Source organism: Gossypium hirsutum, chromosome A13, assembly GCF_007990345.1.
Source record: "Gossypium hirsutum isolate 1008001.06 chromosome A13, Gossypium_hirsutum_v2.1, whole genome shotgun sequence".
NCBI classification, from domain to species: domain Eukaryota; kingdom Viridiplantae; phylum Streptophyta; class Magnoliopsida; order Malvales; family Malvaceae; genus Gossypium; species Gossypium hirsutum.
In genome coordinates this window covers 59,756,311-59,775,720 of record NC_053436.1, presented here as the reverse complement: position 1 = coordinate 59,775,720, position 19,410 = coordinate 59,756,311, and the positions used below count along the sequence as shown (strand labels likewise).

The following is a 19,410-nucleotide window of genomic DNA, read 5'->3' as shown; positions in this document are numbered from 1 at the left end:
AACACTTCTCAGCACGCTTAACCACTAAAACAACCCTTCATTAACAAAATTTTCAAACACAACAAAATATTATAAGCTGCCTTCAACCACTCCCATGCTCAAGGCCCAAACTTCTAGGCCAAAATTCAGGGTGTTACAAGCACCTTTTGGCTAAACATTTTAAAGGTGCCACCTTTTCTTTCATCTTTTAAGCTTAGTAGTTAGTTTCTTCTTAATTTTTATGGTATAGTTCATTAACTTTTTTAAGTTTAGTTGGTGTAATTGGTAGTTTAGTTAGTTTTTACTATAGCTTTTCTAATATTTGCACTTTGATACTTAAAATTTGCTTTATATTTTCATTTTCATCCAAACTCTTTAATATATTTCAGTTTCATTTTCTTTCCAATATATAAAAATCTGAACTTTACTTGTATTTTCTCCTCCATTATTATCATCATCATCTACTATTGTGCTTATTTTAATGTATAATTTGAGTATGTGTTGGGTTGTTGTTTGCATGAAAATGATGTTGAGTAACTAAATTTATGGTGGTTTGTTGATGGAAATGTTGTTTGGTTAGTTTTTGGTACATGGACTAAATTGTAAAAATTGGACTAAATCGAATAGACTTCAAAACATAGAATTGATACATCTAGGTGAATATTTAGGTAGGTGAGACCAAGAGGAGAGCTTACTAAGCACTAATTCAGTTGTTTCGAGCTAGTCTAGTGAGGTCTAGAGATAAACTAGACTAAATCATCTAATTTGTAAAATGGTGATCGAGAGGTAAAATTCAACCAATTAGACCCTTTGAGGGGTCCGTCAACTCTAAACGAACAATACTTTGAAGACTTCTTTGGAAAGAGTAAGCCTCCCTTCAACAAAAAAAAAATGTATTTTTGTTGAGAGGGGTTGACTCCTTCCAAAGAAGTCTGCAAATTTTTGTTTGTCTAGAGCTGATGAACCTGTCAATGGATTGATATTGTCCTTGGGTCAAGCTAGGGTTTTGTCTTCTAACTTTGCAGAGAGCTCGAGTGCCTAAAAAGGCTGCCTAAGGCATGGGTTCACAAAGCGAAAGTGCCTCGTCAGACTAGACCATGTATAGCGCATGGTCACATATCAAAGTGATACCATGACTCCCTTCAGTGACTTATATCCTATAGGGGTTCAAACCCTACCAATAGGCAAATGACCATCATTTCTGTTAGTAGGTGATTATGCGTCACCTAGGGTCCGATCCACCGAAGTGCTCCTACAGAGGCAAAAAACAAAATCTTGGCTTGACTTGAAGACAATATTAACCCATTGAAGGATTTATTAAGTCTAGACCAAAAAAAAAAAATCTTCACAAGCTTATTCCAAAAAAGTTGAATTCACACAACAAGTTTAATAGTTTAGTTTTATAAACTCCTTATAATTTAAAAATATTAAAACTATACTTTGGACATCTAAACTTTATGAAAAAAAAGGCTTATACATAAAAAAAAAGTCGTTAAGAAAATGCAAAAATAATAATAATAATAATAAATTCAGGCCATTGTATTAAATTTGCACCTAATTAAGCCCTTGTCGTTAACTAAAATAATCAATTAAGCCCCTCTGTTGACGACTTCCGTCACTAACCACGTTGACCATTAAAATAAATTTATGGACCGATTAGATACTGACATGTGATAACTTTTGGTTTAATCTAATATTTTTCCCATAGAATGAGTAAAAAACATAAAAAAAAATTAGCAATCATAAAAATAAAACAATTTTAAATTTTTAAAAAATATGAAAATAGATAAAAACTTATAAAAATAAAAAGTATTATAAAAAAACTAAAAAATCTAATAAATTATACAAAAATATAAAATATAAAAAACTATAAAAACTTTAAAAAATATAAAATTAATATTATTTTTCTAAATTTTATAAAAATATTAAAATTCTATGAAAATCATAAAAAATGAAAAAAGTATAAAAAGTATTAAAATTAATATAAACTTATAAAAAATCATAAAAATTTAAACTGGACCAGATTAGTCGGTTGTACCAATTAAGCCAAAAATGAAAAGTGTATTAATCCAAAGAAAACCATTAGATCGGTTGATCTAGGAACCGAATGGATGAGCCGATTTTTTTATTTTCTATTTTTAATGTTTTATTTAATTGAATTGGACAAGTCGGCCGAACTAGCAAACCCGTGGCCTAATCAATTCAATCACTAGTTCGATTCTGAAAACCTTGGTTCAAATATTTTATTTTGACATATGCTAATAGTTGGATAATGAAATTTTAGTTTAATAAAAATATTTAAAATATAAAAAAATCGGTTCAACCGCTTGGTTCCCAAGTCAATTGGTCTAATAGCTTTTCCCAGATCAGTACCCTTGTCAATTTCGGGCTAACTGATCCAGTTCAAGTTTTTATGATTTTTTAATAATTTTTATAAGTTTTAGCAATTTTAATATTTTTTAATAATTTGTTTTACAATTTTTATTATTTTTTAAGAATTTTTAATTTTTAAATATTTTAATGAGTTTTATTAATGTTATTTTTTTATGATTTATTATATTTTGTTAATTTTTTATATTTTTATAATATTTATAAAATTTTATAATTATTTTATAATTTTATAGTTTTAATAAGTTTATACCAATTTTAATATTATTAATATTTTCTCTTTTTATTTTTATTATTTTTATATTTTTTTGATTTTTTAAATATTTTTATGGAAAAATATTAAATTAAAATAAAAAGCTGTCATATGTTACCATTTAATTGACATGTCAATTTATTTTAATAATCAAGTGGTTAACAATGAAAATCATTAATAAAGGAATTTAATTGATTATTTTAATTAATTATAAAAACTTAATTAAATGCAAAATTAATATAAAGAATTAATTGATTAGAGTTGTTTTTTTTTAATTTAAGCTATCAAAGAAACTATAAGGAAAAAAAAAGCATGGTCCAATATGGTTTTACAATTAATATTTCTTCAAGAGAAAATAACAGCAGTAATAAAGGTAAAAAAAGTAAAAATAAAATAAAATAAAATGTAACTGCCGAGAGCATCGAAAGATGTTGAGAAAAACCTTTCCAAATCCCAAAAAGTACATGTGTTTCTCTGTCTGGGTTACTCCTGTCTCAAAGTCCATTTCTCTCTTTACACCTTATATCATATGGAAGCAAAGATCCGAAGAGGGATGAGAGATTATTCCATCCTCTCTACGATTTGCTTACAATATTAGGGAAATAAAATTAAAAGGAAAAATAAATAAACACCCAGTTCTAAAATTTCATCTTTTTTTTTTTATCTTGGAAAATCTCTGAGTGGAGGAGAAAAAGAGTGAGGGAAAGATGTTTTTGATGGGGTTAAGCATGCAGTCGTTGATGGATTTGATGCTCGCTGGGATTTCTCTGATGATTGGGTTGGGGATTTTTGCTTTCATTGCTTCAATTCTTTGCTCTGCTGCTTTCTTGCACCATGCTAAATATGTCGCTTGATTTTAATATTTCAATGCACAGGTAATACCCTTAATGCTCTCTTTTTTGAAATAGCCTTTTTTTTTTTGTTAATTTGCTTCTGGGTGTCTACGATTCCTTTGATTTCGCTGCTTTCTGTTTTTTTTTTCATTATTTGTTGAGTAATGATTGGAGCGGGAAACAAAGTTGATTTGATATGAGGAATAGATAACCCCACTTGAACAGGATGCTGGTTTTTTTTTTTTCACCGTGTTTTACTACCTGGAAACAAGTTAAGAGACTCTTGAAAACAATTCAAGAGCTCAATTTCGTTGCATTTTATGCACCCATGACATTGTTGGACTGTCATAAACAATGCTTATGATGTTGAAGCAATAAGTCTACCTGCTTTTTTCTCGAAGAATAGTCACAAATACTATCACCAATGGCCTCGAGGGGATCTCTGATATATGTCGAATAGTAGCATTTGGCTTGTGTACGGTGTTTGGGGTTTGTTAATTTTTTTCTCTTACTAAGCTATGTAATTGAACTTTGAATGTTTCTATGAAGTGTTCTTGGTGTAATGTTTTGTTGCTTTTAGGAATTTTGTGATTGCTTGTATTTAGGCATGAATTTGCATTGTCTTGTGCCTTTTGAATTGAAATGTTGGATGGTTTGTCAAGTGTGCTTATTGCTGTGCCTTTACCCTTTTGGGTAAAAGAATGACTTCAATGGCACCCTTTTCCATCAAATCAATGTTTCTACAATTTGGATTTAGAAATAGCCCTCAATCTCATGGTGGAGGCAATACAACTGTTTACCAGTAAACGCGGACGAAGCACCCACAAATGATGTTTTGCTATGCCAAATTGAAACGCAAAACTTAGAAAAACGAACCTTGTAGGGCGTCAACGTTTCAGTGTCCTTAATTCTCTCTGTATTATTCCTGTTCAGTTCCTTTATAATTTTCACTGAAACAAAGTCGAGCAAAATTGTAACCCATGTTCTATGTTTCTCAGGTGCCAAAAGTGGTAAAAGAAGTTGCCATTTCGTTGGTCAAACGTTTCATGTTGCAGTAATTGCAGTACTAGATGGGTTGAATTCTGAGTCTTTATAGATATCTAGTTTGAGAATGTATGAACTCTCCTATATTAAAAAATAATAGCTTCTTAATGAACCGTACTATTGTTTAAATATTGAGATCGGGGGCAATTGTCTCATAACTATTATATTGATATTTTTCTGCATGTTTTTCCCTACACAATTCAACTTGAAAAACTAAAAATTCAACTGCATATTAGTAATAATTTGCAGCAACTTGAAAGCTAATGAAGAAGTTGGTAGAAAAGGTGGATCAACCGTGACTGAATGCTGAAAATAAAATAGAAGATATGATTGAATTTTATAAATTTGTAAGCTTTCATCTGTTTTGGAAGAAATGACAAATATTTAACTTATTGAACGTTAAACTGGAAAAAGGAACTAAAAGAGACGTTATTTTTTCTTTTTTTGCTTTCTAGAGTAGACCATGCCTCTAATTCCGTCAGGATCAGCTACGAAGCCAAGAGGCCTATAAAACCCCAACACCCTAGGCTCCGAGTACAATGCAATGTTACAAATACCTTTCTCCAACAGTTCCTCAACCAACCGTTCCATTACAGCTTTGCCGAGCCCGATACCTTGGAATGAAGGGTCCACCACCACGTCCCATATTATAGCATTGAAAACTCCGTCCCCGGTAGCTCTAGCAAAGGCCACTGGTTTCTGGGACTTCTTGTGCTCCACCCAGAGTATGGATTGGGTGTGTTCAAGTGCCAGCTTGATCTTTTCCGTGTCACGCCTAGGGAATCCCACGGCTACGAAGACAGAGTTGAGGTGGTCGAGGTTGAGGTCGGAGATGGTGCGGCGGAGGAAGAAGCCTCGAGACTCGAGGTCCTTGTCGGAGACGGAGAATTTGCATGTCGGAAAAGGGAGGGTTGGGGTTCGGAAGTTGGAGATGATGCCACGTGAAAACATTGAGGGAGAAATGAAATGAGTGGATAAGGAGGATGTTTCTTTGCTTTGTTTGTAATTCAGTGGTTGTTAATGACGGTTGGTTGGTTGGGTCATGGGTAGTGAAAAACTGATAGGATTGGCGGGAGGTTGTGGGTCTTTTATATCCTTGTTTTAGAGCTGGACTACCTATTGAGCCCAAGTTTTTGTCTAAAATTTTAAAATTAAAACAGTTTGGATAAAAACATTAGATTTCAATAAAAAAATATTCTTGTTTAAAATATGAATCAAGTTTAAATTTTAATATTCAAAGCATAAGCTTGGTTTAATCTATTCTCGAGTTTAAAATATATTTTTAATTTATATTATATGATAAATAAATGTTTTATATTATATTATAATATAAATATTAAAAAATATAGTGTATGTTTAGATTTAGAGTAAACTACAAAAATTATTTTTTATGTATGATTTAAATTACGTTTTGGTCACTAAACTATAATTTATTGCAAATGGTATCAAATCATAACATTTTAATCAATTTATGATTATTGAATGTTAAAAGGGTTATAAAAGTCTCACATGACACAAAATGTGCCATTAAATGTTGATGTGTCTTCCATGTTTGGTTTTGGCATGTTATCTCACATGGAAAAGGGCATTTAATCATATTGTCTCTCATCCAACATATATTAAGGTCTTAGATTAAGGACATCCTAAAATAAGTTCTCCTTCCTCATAAGTATACTTATGTATATAGTTTGGTAAATCATTTTAATTAGGAATTTCATTAGTTTGTAAATTTTTTGTGATACTAGAGTTATTATCCAATATTGGTGCTTGAAGTTGTAGGTAATTTGCTAAACCTCATAAATTTGGTGTGTTTTCTCTTTTATTTGTTTGTATCTATTGGTTTTTCTATCATAGTTTAATATTCAATAGTTTTTTTCAGATAAATTCATTGTAGGTTATTATTCGGTGTTCCCAACAATTGGTATTAGAGCCTCAGTAAATAAGTGTATGATATTTTGTTGTAGAATTGTTTGATCTTCTACATTATAATTTTTTTTTTACTATTGGAGACTTATTCATGGTAGCTCGGTTACTAGCTAGAAGTGTAGTTATGTGAAAGTGCATGTTTAGAAAAAAAATACTAGCTAGGAAAGACTTAGTACCTAAGAGTGTTGATGAGTCCTCATCATATGATTATTGCTTACTTTTGCTTAGTTTCATGCATATTTTTATATGTTTTAGATTCAGTTTAGTTCAATTGATATTTTATGTTTGTATTGTAAATAGTGTTTTTAGTGTTTTTATAAGTATTTTCAGCATTTTTGTGCATTTAATTTCAATAAAATATTTCGTGTGATATTTACAGGTAATACAAGTTTGTGAAGAAGATGTTAGTATATGGAACCATGGGATTAAATGCATTAAACCTAAAATTGATCCAAGATTATGTGTGGTAGTCAAATACTCAAAGATTTAAAATTTGTAATTTGGACACATTTAGAACTTCCAACTTGAACACTTCTAAGTGTTTTGATCATATTTTGGGTTCTAGGATTTCGTTTTGGGTGTACTTTATATCTTTAGAAAAATAATTTGAATCTCTATCCAAATATTAAAGCATCAATACCAAAATGAATCGGGAAGAAACCCAAAAGTAAAGAAAACGTTACAAGTTTTACATTGATGGATAATTCTGACATATTTTCTTGCTTGGATTTTATCTTTTAATAAACATGGAGTTTAGAGCTAAATTTCTACAGTTAATGTACAAGATGTAGATCTTCAATCATTCTTTTAACTTTTCCCAATTGGAGTCGTTATTTTAGACAAAAAAAGTCATCAAATAGTATGTGAAAATTTATTCTAAAAGATAGTAAAGAAACGGACCTAGCAATTTATTACTATCAAGACATTTTCATCGTCATTTAACTCGTCCTAAATTTCTATAAATAACCTTTAGTTTTCATAATATGAGGCATCTTGGAATTGAGATCAAGATCATTTTCTAGTTGATGTTTATTACTATTATTATTATTCACTATTCTTATAATATCTTAAGTTTCTTATTTCTAATGTCTTTTTCCTCTAAGTTTGAGTTATTTAAATCTTTTTATGTTTATCTAATGTTTCCATGTTGAGTTAAAAGGGTGAAAATCTTGGCAAATAATAAGGTAAATTCTATACTCATCATTTGTGTAACAACCCGATTTTAGTTAAACCGGAATAGTGGTTTTGAGACCACAAATTTGAGGTTAGAAAATTATTTTAATATTATTTTTGGTTTTAACAGCATGTGAATATGTATGTGTGAAAATTTCGTGAGTTAATTTTATCGTTTAATAGCTCAATTTGAGAAAAATGACTTAATCGCGTAAAATGCAAAAGTTGCATTCCACTTGTTAAAAGTGCTTAATTGTCATGGCTTATTAAATGAAATGTCATTATGTTGATATTAGACCATGGATAGTGGGAATGGACATAAATGGGAAATTATTAAGGTGATTAAATGGATTAATAACAAGGTTAAATTTGTAAATTGGTTATTAAGGTATATTAAATAAAACCAAAATAAAAATTATGCATTATCATAATCATCTAGCCGAAAATACAAAGAAGAAAAGAAGCTAAATTAGGTTTTAAGCTTTTGGCACTTGCAAACTTGATTTGGTATGTGTTTTAGCTCGATTTTGATGATTTCTACGTTTTTATGATCGTTGCTTTGAGTACTAGCTAGCCCGTACCCTAATTTCTGAAATTGTTGATGATTTTGTGAAATGCCATTGATGAATTCATGTGTTCTATGATGTTTGATGATGAATTATGAAATCTTGGTGCTTGATATACATGTTTTGTAAAGTAATTTTGAGTAAAAATGCATATTAGGGATTAAATTGCAAAAGGTGTAAATTGAGGGGTTGAATTGTGAAATAAATGAAAATTATGGGCTGCTAGGGACCTATAGAGAATTCGGCTAAGCATGGGCTTTGTTAAACTTTGTGTAATTTGTATTTTTTGGTTAAAGGACTAAATTGAATAAATGTGGAACTTTAGGGCCTAAAGTGTAAAAATGCCCAAATATGTGTTTGTGGAGTAAATTGAATGTGTTGATGAATAAAAGAGTTAAATTTGATTTTATTTAGATTAAGAAAAGAGGAACCCGGACTTAGATCGAGGCAAGAGCAAAGTACTTGATTAATCGACTAGTTTTGTTGTTTTTACGTCCAAGGTAAGTTCGTACGTGATAAACATTGTTACAATTATGTTTTTAATGCATAAATTGTATATATGTGACTACGAATGCGTATAACGACAAATCGACTATGTTTGGCACTTAGTGTGCGTTTCGAGACAACTTTAGCTATATACGGCACTTATGTGCGAATTGGAATAGCTTCGGCTTTACGTGGCACTAAATGTGCGATACCGAGATAGCTTCGCTTTAATGTGATGGCACTAAGTGTGCGATATCGTTACAGCTTCGGCTAAACATTTATACACTAAGTGTGCGAGTTATTAAAGCATTGAAAGATTTTCGAACGATTTAACATATTGAACAAAGAGGTGATAATGAAATAAATAAATACGTGAAAGTACAGGTACGTACGATACCTATGTGGTAGTTGATACTATATATATGAAGCTTGATGAATTTGTATATACATGATAAATGGTCATGGATTAGAATTGAATGATGATATGAGAACTACTAAATGTTTATTAATTGATGATTTGTATATTATAAACTGTAGAGTATTTTTGGTACGAGCTTACTAAGCTATGAAGCTTACTATTGTTATTTGTCTTTGTTTTATAGAGTATCAAAGCTAGCTCGGAGATCAGAGATCATCGGGAACCATCATCACATTATCGACTACTTGTTAGTATTTCTGGATGCTTATAAATATGGTATATGGAATGTATAGGCTAGCGAGTTGATGATATGTTTTGAATTATGAATTAAGCCATTAGATTTGGCTTACTTTTGGTTGAAAATGTTGGTATGTATTTGGTCATTTAAGTTGGCCTAAGTGATGTGTTTGAAAGGTAATTTATGTGATGTGTATAATTCCCTAGATATTGGCTTGTTTTGGATATGTTTGATTAGTTGTAGTTATAGCTAAATGGTATGTTTCCATTAGGGAATTGAGTAATTGAAATGGTTGAGAATAGATGGCATGATATGTGTGTGAATTGTTATGTTTTGGGCTGCCTATAAGTGTATAAAAATGGTTCCAAATTGGTTGCTATGTGTGCATGAGTACGGTGGCAAATTGGCTTTTCAAATGGCTTATTTTTGTCTACACGAGCAGAGACACGGGCGTGTGTCTCAGCTGTGTGCGATGCACGGCTATGTTACACGGCCGTGTGTCCCTTGGTGTACCCTTTTGAATTAAGGCAGTATACCCTACAGTTTTGACATGGCCTAGACACACGGGCATGTCTATTGACCGTGTGTGGCATACAGGCTGGCACATGAGCGTGTGGCCGGCCGTGTGACCTAAGTCAATAACCTCCCTTAGATTTCACATCGTCTGGCACATGGGCGTGTGGCCGGCTGTGTGACCCAAGTCAATAACCTCCCTTAGATTTCACATCGTCTGGCACACGGGCGTGTCCTCGATCGTGTGATACAAGTTAATATGTATGCCCTGTTTTCACACGGCCTGTGACACAGGCGTGTCTGGTAGATATGTGAGGCACACGGCCTGTTCACACGAGCGTGTGACCCTTTAATGTTAGAAATTTTTATAACTTTTCCAAAGTCTGAAAATGTTATCGGTTTAGTCCTGAACCACTTCTAAGCATGTTTTAAGGTCTCGAAGAGCCTTATAAGGGACAATGTGAATGATTTGATTGTATGTTGATTATGAATTGTATATGTATGAATTATGTTGTGATTGATTGGTAATGCCTTGTAACCTTATTCTGGCTTCGAATACGGGTTAAGGATGTTACATTTAATTGGTATCAGAGATACGGTTTAGTCGATTCTAGGACTAAAGTAGCGTGTGAGAGTCTAGCTATACATGCCATATATATAAATTGCGATAGTGGGATGATTCCTGACAGTTAAAATGTGTTTTTCATATAGCAAATGGAACCCGATCGAGCAATAGCTGACAATGTGGAAAGTAATGCCCCCACTCCCGCTCAAGGGGCGGTGCCGCTCATTTCTAGGCCTATCTCAAGTAGCTAAAGGGGAGAGGCTAAGCAAACCTTCTTTCAGATGATGAGTGAGTGGTTCACGGAGTTCGTTTGAATGAATCCGGATGCTCAACAACCTCCACCCCCACCTATTCCTCAACAAATTTCGGTTGTGCCACAAGTGATAGATTTGATTCGGTTGAGTAAGCCTCTAGTGGATAAGATACATAAACACAAGGCCGAAGAGTTTTGGGCTACCGTTAATGATAATGCTGAGAGAGCTGAGTTCTGGCTCGAGAACGCAATCAGAGTATTTGATGAATTGTCCAGTACTCAGGAAGAATGTATCAAATGTGTTATATCGTTATTGAGGGATAATGCATACCACTGGTGGAAAACATTGACATTAGTGGTTCCTAAAGAACGAGTCACCTGGGAGTTCTTTCAAATAAAAATTCGAAAGAAATACATTGTAACCGCCCGATTTAGACTCTAATCGAAACGGTGGTTTTGGGACCACGAATTTGAGTCAGAAAAATATTTAAAAATTATTTTCTGTGTTTATTTTGTGTGAATTTATATCTGTCAAATTTTCGTGATTTAATTTGGTCGTTTGAGTGTCTAATTTGATAAAAAGGACTTAATCGCGTAAAATGAAAATTAGGTGGTAACTTATATAATGGCTGAATTATTAATGGTTTTCTAAGTTGGGTATTTATGTTGTAATTATGCCATTAGCTAGATGTTTGGACAGTAATAGACATAGGTTATAAAATTCCATTATTATTTCATTAAGGTTATTTAAGTAATTTATCAAATAAACATATAATAGTTAATAATAAGTTATCAAATTCATTTTTCTTATTTCATTATTCTCCATTGCTGAAACTTACAAAAAGAAAAAGAAAGAACAAAGCTAGGGTTCGGACAATTTGAAGATCAATTAAGGCATGAGTTTAGCTCGGTTTTTGATAATTTCTAGGTTTTTGAGATCATTGCTTAGTAATCTTCAAGACCCAAACTTTAATTTTTGATTTTGATGAATATTTTGAGTTGTGCCATTGTTGATAACTTGTGATTTTTGTTATTTGATGATGAAATATGAAAGATATGTTTTAACATATTTTGTATTGGAGTTTTTGATGATTTTGAGAAATTAGGACTAAATTGCAAAAATAATAATTTGAGGGACTAAAATGTGAAATTAATGAAATATATGGGTCGGTATAGGTATGGGTACCATTCGACCTAACATGGGTGCTTTAAAATTTTGTGTATTTTGTGTTTTGTGCAATAGGGACTAAATTGTAAAAATTATAAATGTCAGGGGTAAAATGATAATTTGCCCATTTATGTGTTTTTGGACTAAATTGAATGAAAATATGTTAATGAGCTTAATTTGAATATGTTTAGATCAAGAACCAAAGAAATCGGATTTGGATCGAGGAAAAACGAAAGTTGTCGACTAGCAGCCGCGTCTCGTTTTGTAATGTCCGAGGTAAGTTTATAAGCAAATAGACGTACTTAGTTTTAAATCAATACAAAATATATATGTTGAAATGAAATTTATGATTTTATTTAAGCTATAGCTGAATATGTTTAAGCTTAATTACTATGTTTTTGAATTGGTTTCAATCGAGTTACGAAGTCCGGAAGCCCCGTATGAACCTTAGGAATAGTTAGGATACATATGTCATGACATAGGATTCTGATTTATGTGTGCGAGTAAGACCATGGCATCGATATGTGATTCTGATATGTGTTTAGAAGTAAGACCATGTCTGGGACAGTGAAATCGATATGTGATTACATGTAAGACCACGTCTGGGACGTTGGTATTGTACGACTTGTGTGATTATCCAAGTGCCCTATCCAATTTCGAATGGTTCATCGGGAAAATGTAAATCGTGACCGGATGTGTAAAATGAGCAAAAAGGGACAGGTATGATTTAGCTTGTTAGCTATCAGTGATAAGGTAAGTATGTGACTTGTATAAAGATATAAGTTATATATGATGTAAAGAATAAACTTACATGATTTAAATGAGTGTATTCGGTTTTGAATAAATGGTGTGAATATTATGGAAATGATTCTTGGATATGCATTTATATGTAATCATGTATATTCGACCATGAAAGTAGTTTATGTACATGATATTATAATTGGATTCTTGAGCTTATATAAATGTGTATATGTGAGTTTGATTATATAATGACATTTTAACTTAGAAAGTCGATTAATACTTGGTTAATATGGTTATGTAAGCATTCGGCCAAGCTAGTATTGTGCATGAAAATGTAATAATTATCTCATTTGTAGGTTTAAGGTTAATCTTGATATTGATAGTAAAATTCGGATTAGCATAAAACGGGTTGTGTAACAGCCCGATTTAAGGCCAAAACGGAACAGTGGTTTCGAAACCACGAATTCGAGGTTGAAAAAAAATTATTTTGATTAAGTTTTAGTGTTTATATTATGATTGCATAATCGTGTGAAAATTTCGTTGCGAAATTTTATCGATTGGGTGTTTAATTTGACGTTTAGGACTAAATTGAAATAGGTGAAAAATGTGTGTTCTTGTTCATAAAGTACTTGATTGAAATGGGGGTTTTAAGTAGAGGTCCTTAAATTGCAATTAGACCATTATACTTTATATGGACAAAAATTTGGACATGGATGGAATTTTTAGAAAGTTTAGTAGTAAGGGCATTTTGGTCATTTGCATAATAAATGAAATAAAATGGGAAAAATAACACAAAAATGTGTTCATCTTCATTTAGCTTGGCCGAAACTTGCATGTTCTCCATAGCTAGGGTTTGTTTCAAGTTTTCAAGCTCAACAATCAAGAAAGGCGTGGAATCGACCTCGAACGGGGGAAGGAAAAGGTTTTGGACTAAATTGCAAAATTTTCATATTTTGCACCGAGGTAAGTTTGTATGTAAATAATACATTAACTTCATTTACATTTTTATATTTCAGCCTATTATATATATTTTAGCTGATTTTGAAGCATAAATCGACTATTGGAAGAATGGAAATAAGTAATAGAGAGAAAAATCCCGGTTGAACATTCGGAAAGATTGAATAATATAGATGGAGCGTAGCTAGGTCACATGTATGGTGTTGAGTGCACATCATGTGTACAAGAGAGCTACGAGATACTATGTAGTAGCTAGGTCACATGTGTGATACGGGATGTATCCCATGTAGAAAAGAGAGCTACGGGAGAGATAAATGTAGCTAGGTCGCATGTGTGATTCCAAGTGAAAGACACCATGTAGACAAGAGAGCTATGAGATAAATTGGCTAGGTCATATGGGTGGTACTAAGTGTTCACCATGTGTACAAGAGAGCCGAATTATATGAAATATGATGGTGGGGCTGTGTGCTGAAACCATCAAGTATCGAGGATTGATCCGAATTGCTCAACGGGATGGTTTTAAGGTGACATTGTAATCATGGACCTATACTTGTGATGTATGAAATGTGGTGAAAATGAATTGTGATATGCATGTTAAAATGTGGTTAATATAAAGAAAGTGTGAAAGAGTGAATTAGCAATAATACTGTTTTGGACAGTCACAGTGATGTGAATTTGAAAAATCACCAAAAATAGTAGGAATTTAATTAGAGGCTGAATGAGATATGAAATTAAATATTAATGAGTCTATTGCCATGTAAAAGAAACAGAGCAAGTAAAGGAACTCTATATTTTGAGATATTTATATTTGTGTGTGACTCGCTCAGAATTAATATGTGATCCCCTGTTCTAACTTTAGAAAATCAGTAAAAATTTTACAAATCAAATTAAGAAATATAGTTTATATTTCTAGATTCCTTATTGAGTCTAGTTTTGAATGAAATAGATTTCATGGATATTTGAATTGTGTACTGGGAGAAATTCAATTCGTAGTGAACAGAGATCAGATCTGTCGATCTGTATAACAGGGGAAACTTTAACTAATAAAATGTACTAATTGGCTAGACCAAAAATTCTAGAAAATTTTTAGTAAAAAGTAATATGAGTCTAGTTTCAGGAAAAGTTTACAGATTTGAATTTCGAGTTTTGTAACTTGAGTTATAATTTATTTAGTGAATATGATGTAGGAGAGACAGCTTGACCAAAGTGGAGTAAATAGTAAAATTAAAAAGTAGATACACTTGAGTTATTGTGTAAACATATTAAATTCTTTATTCATTATTTATATACTTGTTTACTAAGCTATAAGCTTACTTTCTTTTCTCTCTTTTGTCTTATAGTGTCGTCCAGCTTGCACAGGAGTCAAGGATCGTTGAAGATCTGCCTACACTATCAATACTTTGGGTATTTGAACTGAACATTTTGAATTATGGCATGTATAGTAGACTTAGTTATTTTGTTACGTGTCATAATTGTGTAGGTTTAAAATATTAATTATAGTATATGACCGATTATTTTGTACGAAGCCTTTGAAATTGGCTAGTATTATTAAAGGCATATGTTATAATGATTCATGATCTAATTGCACGCTATATTTTTGTCTCGGTTTTATTAAATAGTATGTACTATGATTTGTTAATACCTCATACCCTGTTCCAGCGACGGATACGGGTAAGGGGTGTTACATTTAATGGTATCAGAGCTATGGTTTAGTCGGTTCTCGGACTAATAAAGTGTGTGTAAAAGTCTAGCTGTACATGCCATAAATATACTGTGATAGTGTGGTGACTCCTGATTATTCTAAACTGTGTTTTGTTTTAATATAGTAATGGATCCTAAAGGAACTGTGGCTGATGATGCTGCTAGTAATGCGTTGGGTCCCGCACAAGGGACTGCGCCTGTAGAAAGTAGACCTGAGACATTGAGACAGGAAGATGAGGCTCTGGATGCCTTTCTCCAAATGATGAACAATTGGTACACTGAGTTTATTCGAGCAAAACCAAATGCTCAACCTCCTCCACCCCCTCCCATACCTCAGACGGTTCCTGTATGTGACACCCCTAAAGTGACCCTAGTCGGAAAGTGGTTTCGGGACCACTAAACCGAGTCATAAAGATAATTAACCGTCATAGTTGATGCTCATTATATGTACATATGCATGTGTGAAAATTTCATGTTTGAATTTTGTTAATAGTAAGTGAATTTTATCAAATAGGACTTATGTGAGAAAATTTGGAAATGTGCTAGGCAAATGTAAAGTGGCCTAATAATGCATGTTGTGAAATGATGGGTTTGCATGTCAAATTACCCAAAATTAAAGCATAGTGGCCGGCCATGCTATGGGTGGAAACATGTTGCAAACATGTTGTGTTAGTGAGTTATGTTAGAAAGAATAAAAAAAAGGGGTTAGGATTAAAGTAATGCAAAAAGGTGGAGTGATGAAAAAAAAATGGTCTCATCCATGCCCCCCCCTTTGCCGTGAATGGAAGAAAGGAAACAAAGAAAAAAAAGTGTTCATCCTTGAACATCTTTGGCCGAATAGAAGAAAGAAAGGAAGGGAATGAGCTTGGAGAAAAATCGACTATGAAGGCTCACTAGATTAAGGTATGTTTAGTGTTGCTTTGAAAGTTCATACATCCCTTGGATGATTAGTCTAAATTCTAACTATCTCATGGATGGATTTGAGATTATTAGAGAGTTAGTATTCGACTAAGAGGCTTCAAAAGTTTTAGTTGAAGCCTTGAGACTATTAGCATGTTAGCTATATGGATGTGTTAAGTTACTTGAAATGCTAGATAAATTTGAACTCCCTACCAAATTCTTTAGGCAACCCATGTTAGAAATTTCGGTATTAAGATGTCTAGATCTTTCGGCCATTGTAGCTATGGAGGAATAAAGTTTTTGTTTCTTGTTAAATTGGATGAATCTTGTTGTATGAGTGCTTGAACAAACTATGATTAAATGGATGCAGAGATTCAAAGTGGGAAGAAATGGGCTATTATATTTGATGCTAATGCCGAATATGAAGATGATGAACTTGAATAAATAATATTCAGCTAGCATGATAAGTTATGAAATATTAAGTAGATGATATAATTGATTGATGAAGTGGCTAATAGGGATTTCTAATGAAATTGTTGCCAAGGCCGAATGTATCATGAAGTAAATAAAAAAAAAAATTCTAAATGTGCATTATGTGCTTATATGTGTATTCGGCCAGGGAAGTTCGACATGAAACTTTGATAGGTTTGAGAGATGAATGACCGAATGAGCTAGAGGTTATGTATGGATGAATTTTATGCACATGTGTGTGTGTGGCATTAGTAGCTAATGGCATTCGACATTGTTTAATTAAAATTAGAAATGAATGCTTGAAAGTTAAATAGGTCACTCTAATGACCAAATATGCTAAAAGCTAATATATGGACAAATGATACGAACGAATTGGTTTTTGAAATGTATATGGTTGCCATATATATGTGTTTGATTGAGAAGTAAATTTGTTTGATTTAGCTCAAGAGCCTAGAGGATCAAAGTTGGATAAGGGAAAGGAAAAAAGTGATCGAAGAGCCGTCGTAATCGTTCGGCAACTTCCGAGGTAAGTTTTAAGTGTTTAAACGTTGAGTAAATTCAATTATAATAGGACATGATGAGTTGATTTAGTAAGATATGATATGGCCATGATATGTTCTAAGCTCAAATGGTAAGTTCTTAAGTGTTTGAGCTTGGGAATTTAAGGGTAATTTGAAATAGTCTGCTTCGGACAGCAGCAGTAACGTGACTTTAGAAAATCACCATAAATTTATGGACTTGAATTAGAGGCTGAATGAGACATGAAATTAAAGCTTAATGAGTCTAGTTTCTTATAAAAGAAACCGTGTAAGCAAAGAAATTTCCGATAATGAGATATTTAAAGTTGTGTGAGACGGTGTCAGAATGACTCCGAAATCCCCTGTTCTGTTTTTAGAAAATCATTATAAATTGTACAAAAATGGTTATAAGATAAAATTTATATGCTTAGACTCCTTAATGAGTCTAGTTTCAAATGAAATCAAATACAACACATTTTGAATTCTGTAAAATGAGAAATTTGATTCGTAGTGAAGAGTGGTCAGATTAGTCAAACAGTGAAACAGGGGAAACTTTAAGAAAAATCTGGTATTGATTGGCCAAACCTAAAATTCTGGAAATTTTATGGATGGAAGATATACGAGTCTATATTCAGGAAAAATTAACGGAAAGTGATTTGGAGTTTTGTAGCTCCAGTCATAAATAATTTAGTGACTATTGCTCAGGAAAAACGCTTGTGCTGAATTTGAGATTATGTTGTGAACCTTGATAAACTTGTTTTAGTTGCTCACAAGCTATTGATTAAACCCATACTTGAATTCTAAATCGTGATATTGTAAGTTTATGAGTATTCGAATATGAAATGATAGTATGGCCTAATGGTCGATGTGATGAATGTGAAAGTGTATATATGTGATAAGGCCTAATGGCCGATGTGATGAATGTGAAAGTGTATATATGTGATAATGCCTAATGGCCGATGTGATGAATGTGAAAGTGTATATATGTGATAAGGCCTAATGGCCGATGTGATGAATGTGAAAGTGTATATATGTGATAATGCCTAATGGCCGATGTGATGAATGTGAAAGTGTATATATGTGATAAGGCCTAATGGCCGATGTGATGAATGTGAAAGTGTATATATGTGATAAGGCCTAATGGCCGATGTGATGAATGTGAAAGTGTATATATGTGATAAGGCCTAATGGCCGATGTGATGAATGTGAAAGTGTATATATGTGATAAGGCCTAATGGCCGATGTGATGAATGTGAAAGTGTATATATATGTGATAGGGCCTAATGGCCGATGTGATGAATGTGAAAGTGTATATATATGTGATAGGGCCTAATGGCCGATGTGATGAATGTGATAAGTCCCGAAGGGCATTTGTGTCAGTACTATATCCGGGTTAAAACCCCGCAGGCTTTATGCGAGAATATTATCACTGATTAATGTCCGTAAGCTTCGTACTCGTACTATATCCGAGCTCTAAAGACCCGATGACTACGTGTGGGGATTTTGTCCGGGTAAGACCCGATAACTTCGTGTGGAGATTATGTCCGGGTAAGACTTCTTAATAAGAATTTCTTATAAATATATTCAATGCGAAAGGTTAAACAGGTATGTACTCCAAGTTTATATGTGAGCTTGATTTGCACTAAATCATAAGGTAGTTATGTGACGCATACGAGAGCAATCTATGAGACTATTCCTATGATTATGTGACATCGGATCAGAGTGAGAGGTTATGTGAAATCATACTATATATCTATGTCACATGAGCTCACTTTTATGTGAAAGTTTATCTACTTATTGTATATGATGAGATGTGCATATTCGGTAAAGGGATGGTATGCCCGAAGGAAGAGTGAAATAAAAATACGAACAACTATGTTATAATTTGATTGTTATCTGTTGACACTGCTTAAAACTTACTAAGCATTGTAATGCTTACTCCGTTTACTCTGTTTCCTCTGTTTTATAGATCTCATTGCGAAGCTACAGGCTCGGGGATCGTCAGCAACTAGTCACACTATCACTATCCACTGTTTGGTACTGCTATGTTTTGGATTATCTTATGGCATGTATAAAATAGACTAGTGGCGGAAGAATATTTTGGTTAATGTATATAGCCATGCGAAAATGGCTTATATATGTTTGAGCATAATGTTATAATCATTTGGTATGGAATGGTTAATCACTATCATAATTTGTGCTATTTATGCTAAAAGGGCTAGTTGAATCATGGAAACTATGAAATAGGTAAAGTCTACCTTAAAGGCAGATGCTGGCAGCAGCAGTGATGTAGATTTGGAAAATCACTAAAAATAGTAG

At 32.8% G+C, this 19,410-nt stretch overlaps 1 protein-coding gene across 1 annotated transcript; it reads right to left on the bottom strand.

Moving 5' to 3' along the window:
* Nucleotides 1-4,810: 4,810 nt before the first annotated feature.
* Nucleotides 4,811-5,679, bottom strand: LOC107895041 (serotonin N-acetyltransferase 2, chloroplastic). The gene has a single exon (XM_016820236.2). The coding sequence runs from the start codon at nucleotides 5,446-5,448 to the stop codon at nucleotides 4,927-4,929; it is 522 nt and encodes a 173-aa protein (XP_016675725.1). The 5' UTR covers nucleotides 5,449-5,679; the 3' UTR covers nucleotides 4,811-4,926.
* Between the last annotated feature and the right edge of the window lie 13,731 nt (nucleotides 5,680-19,410).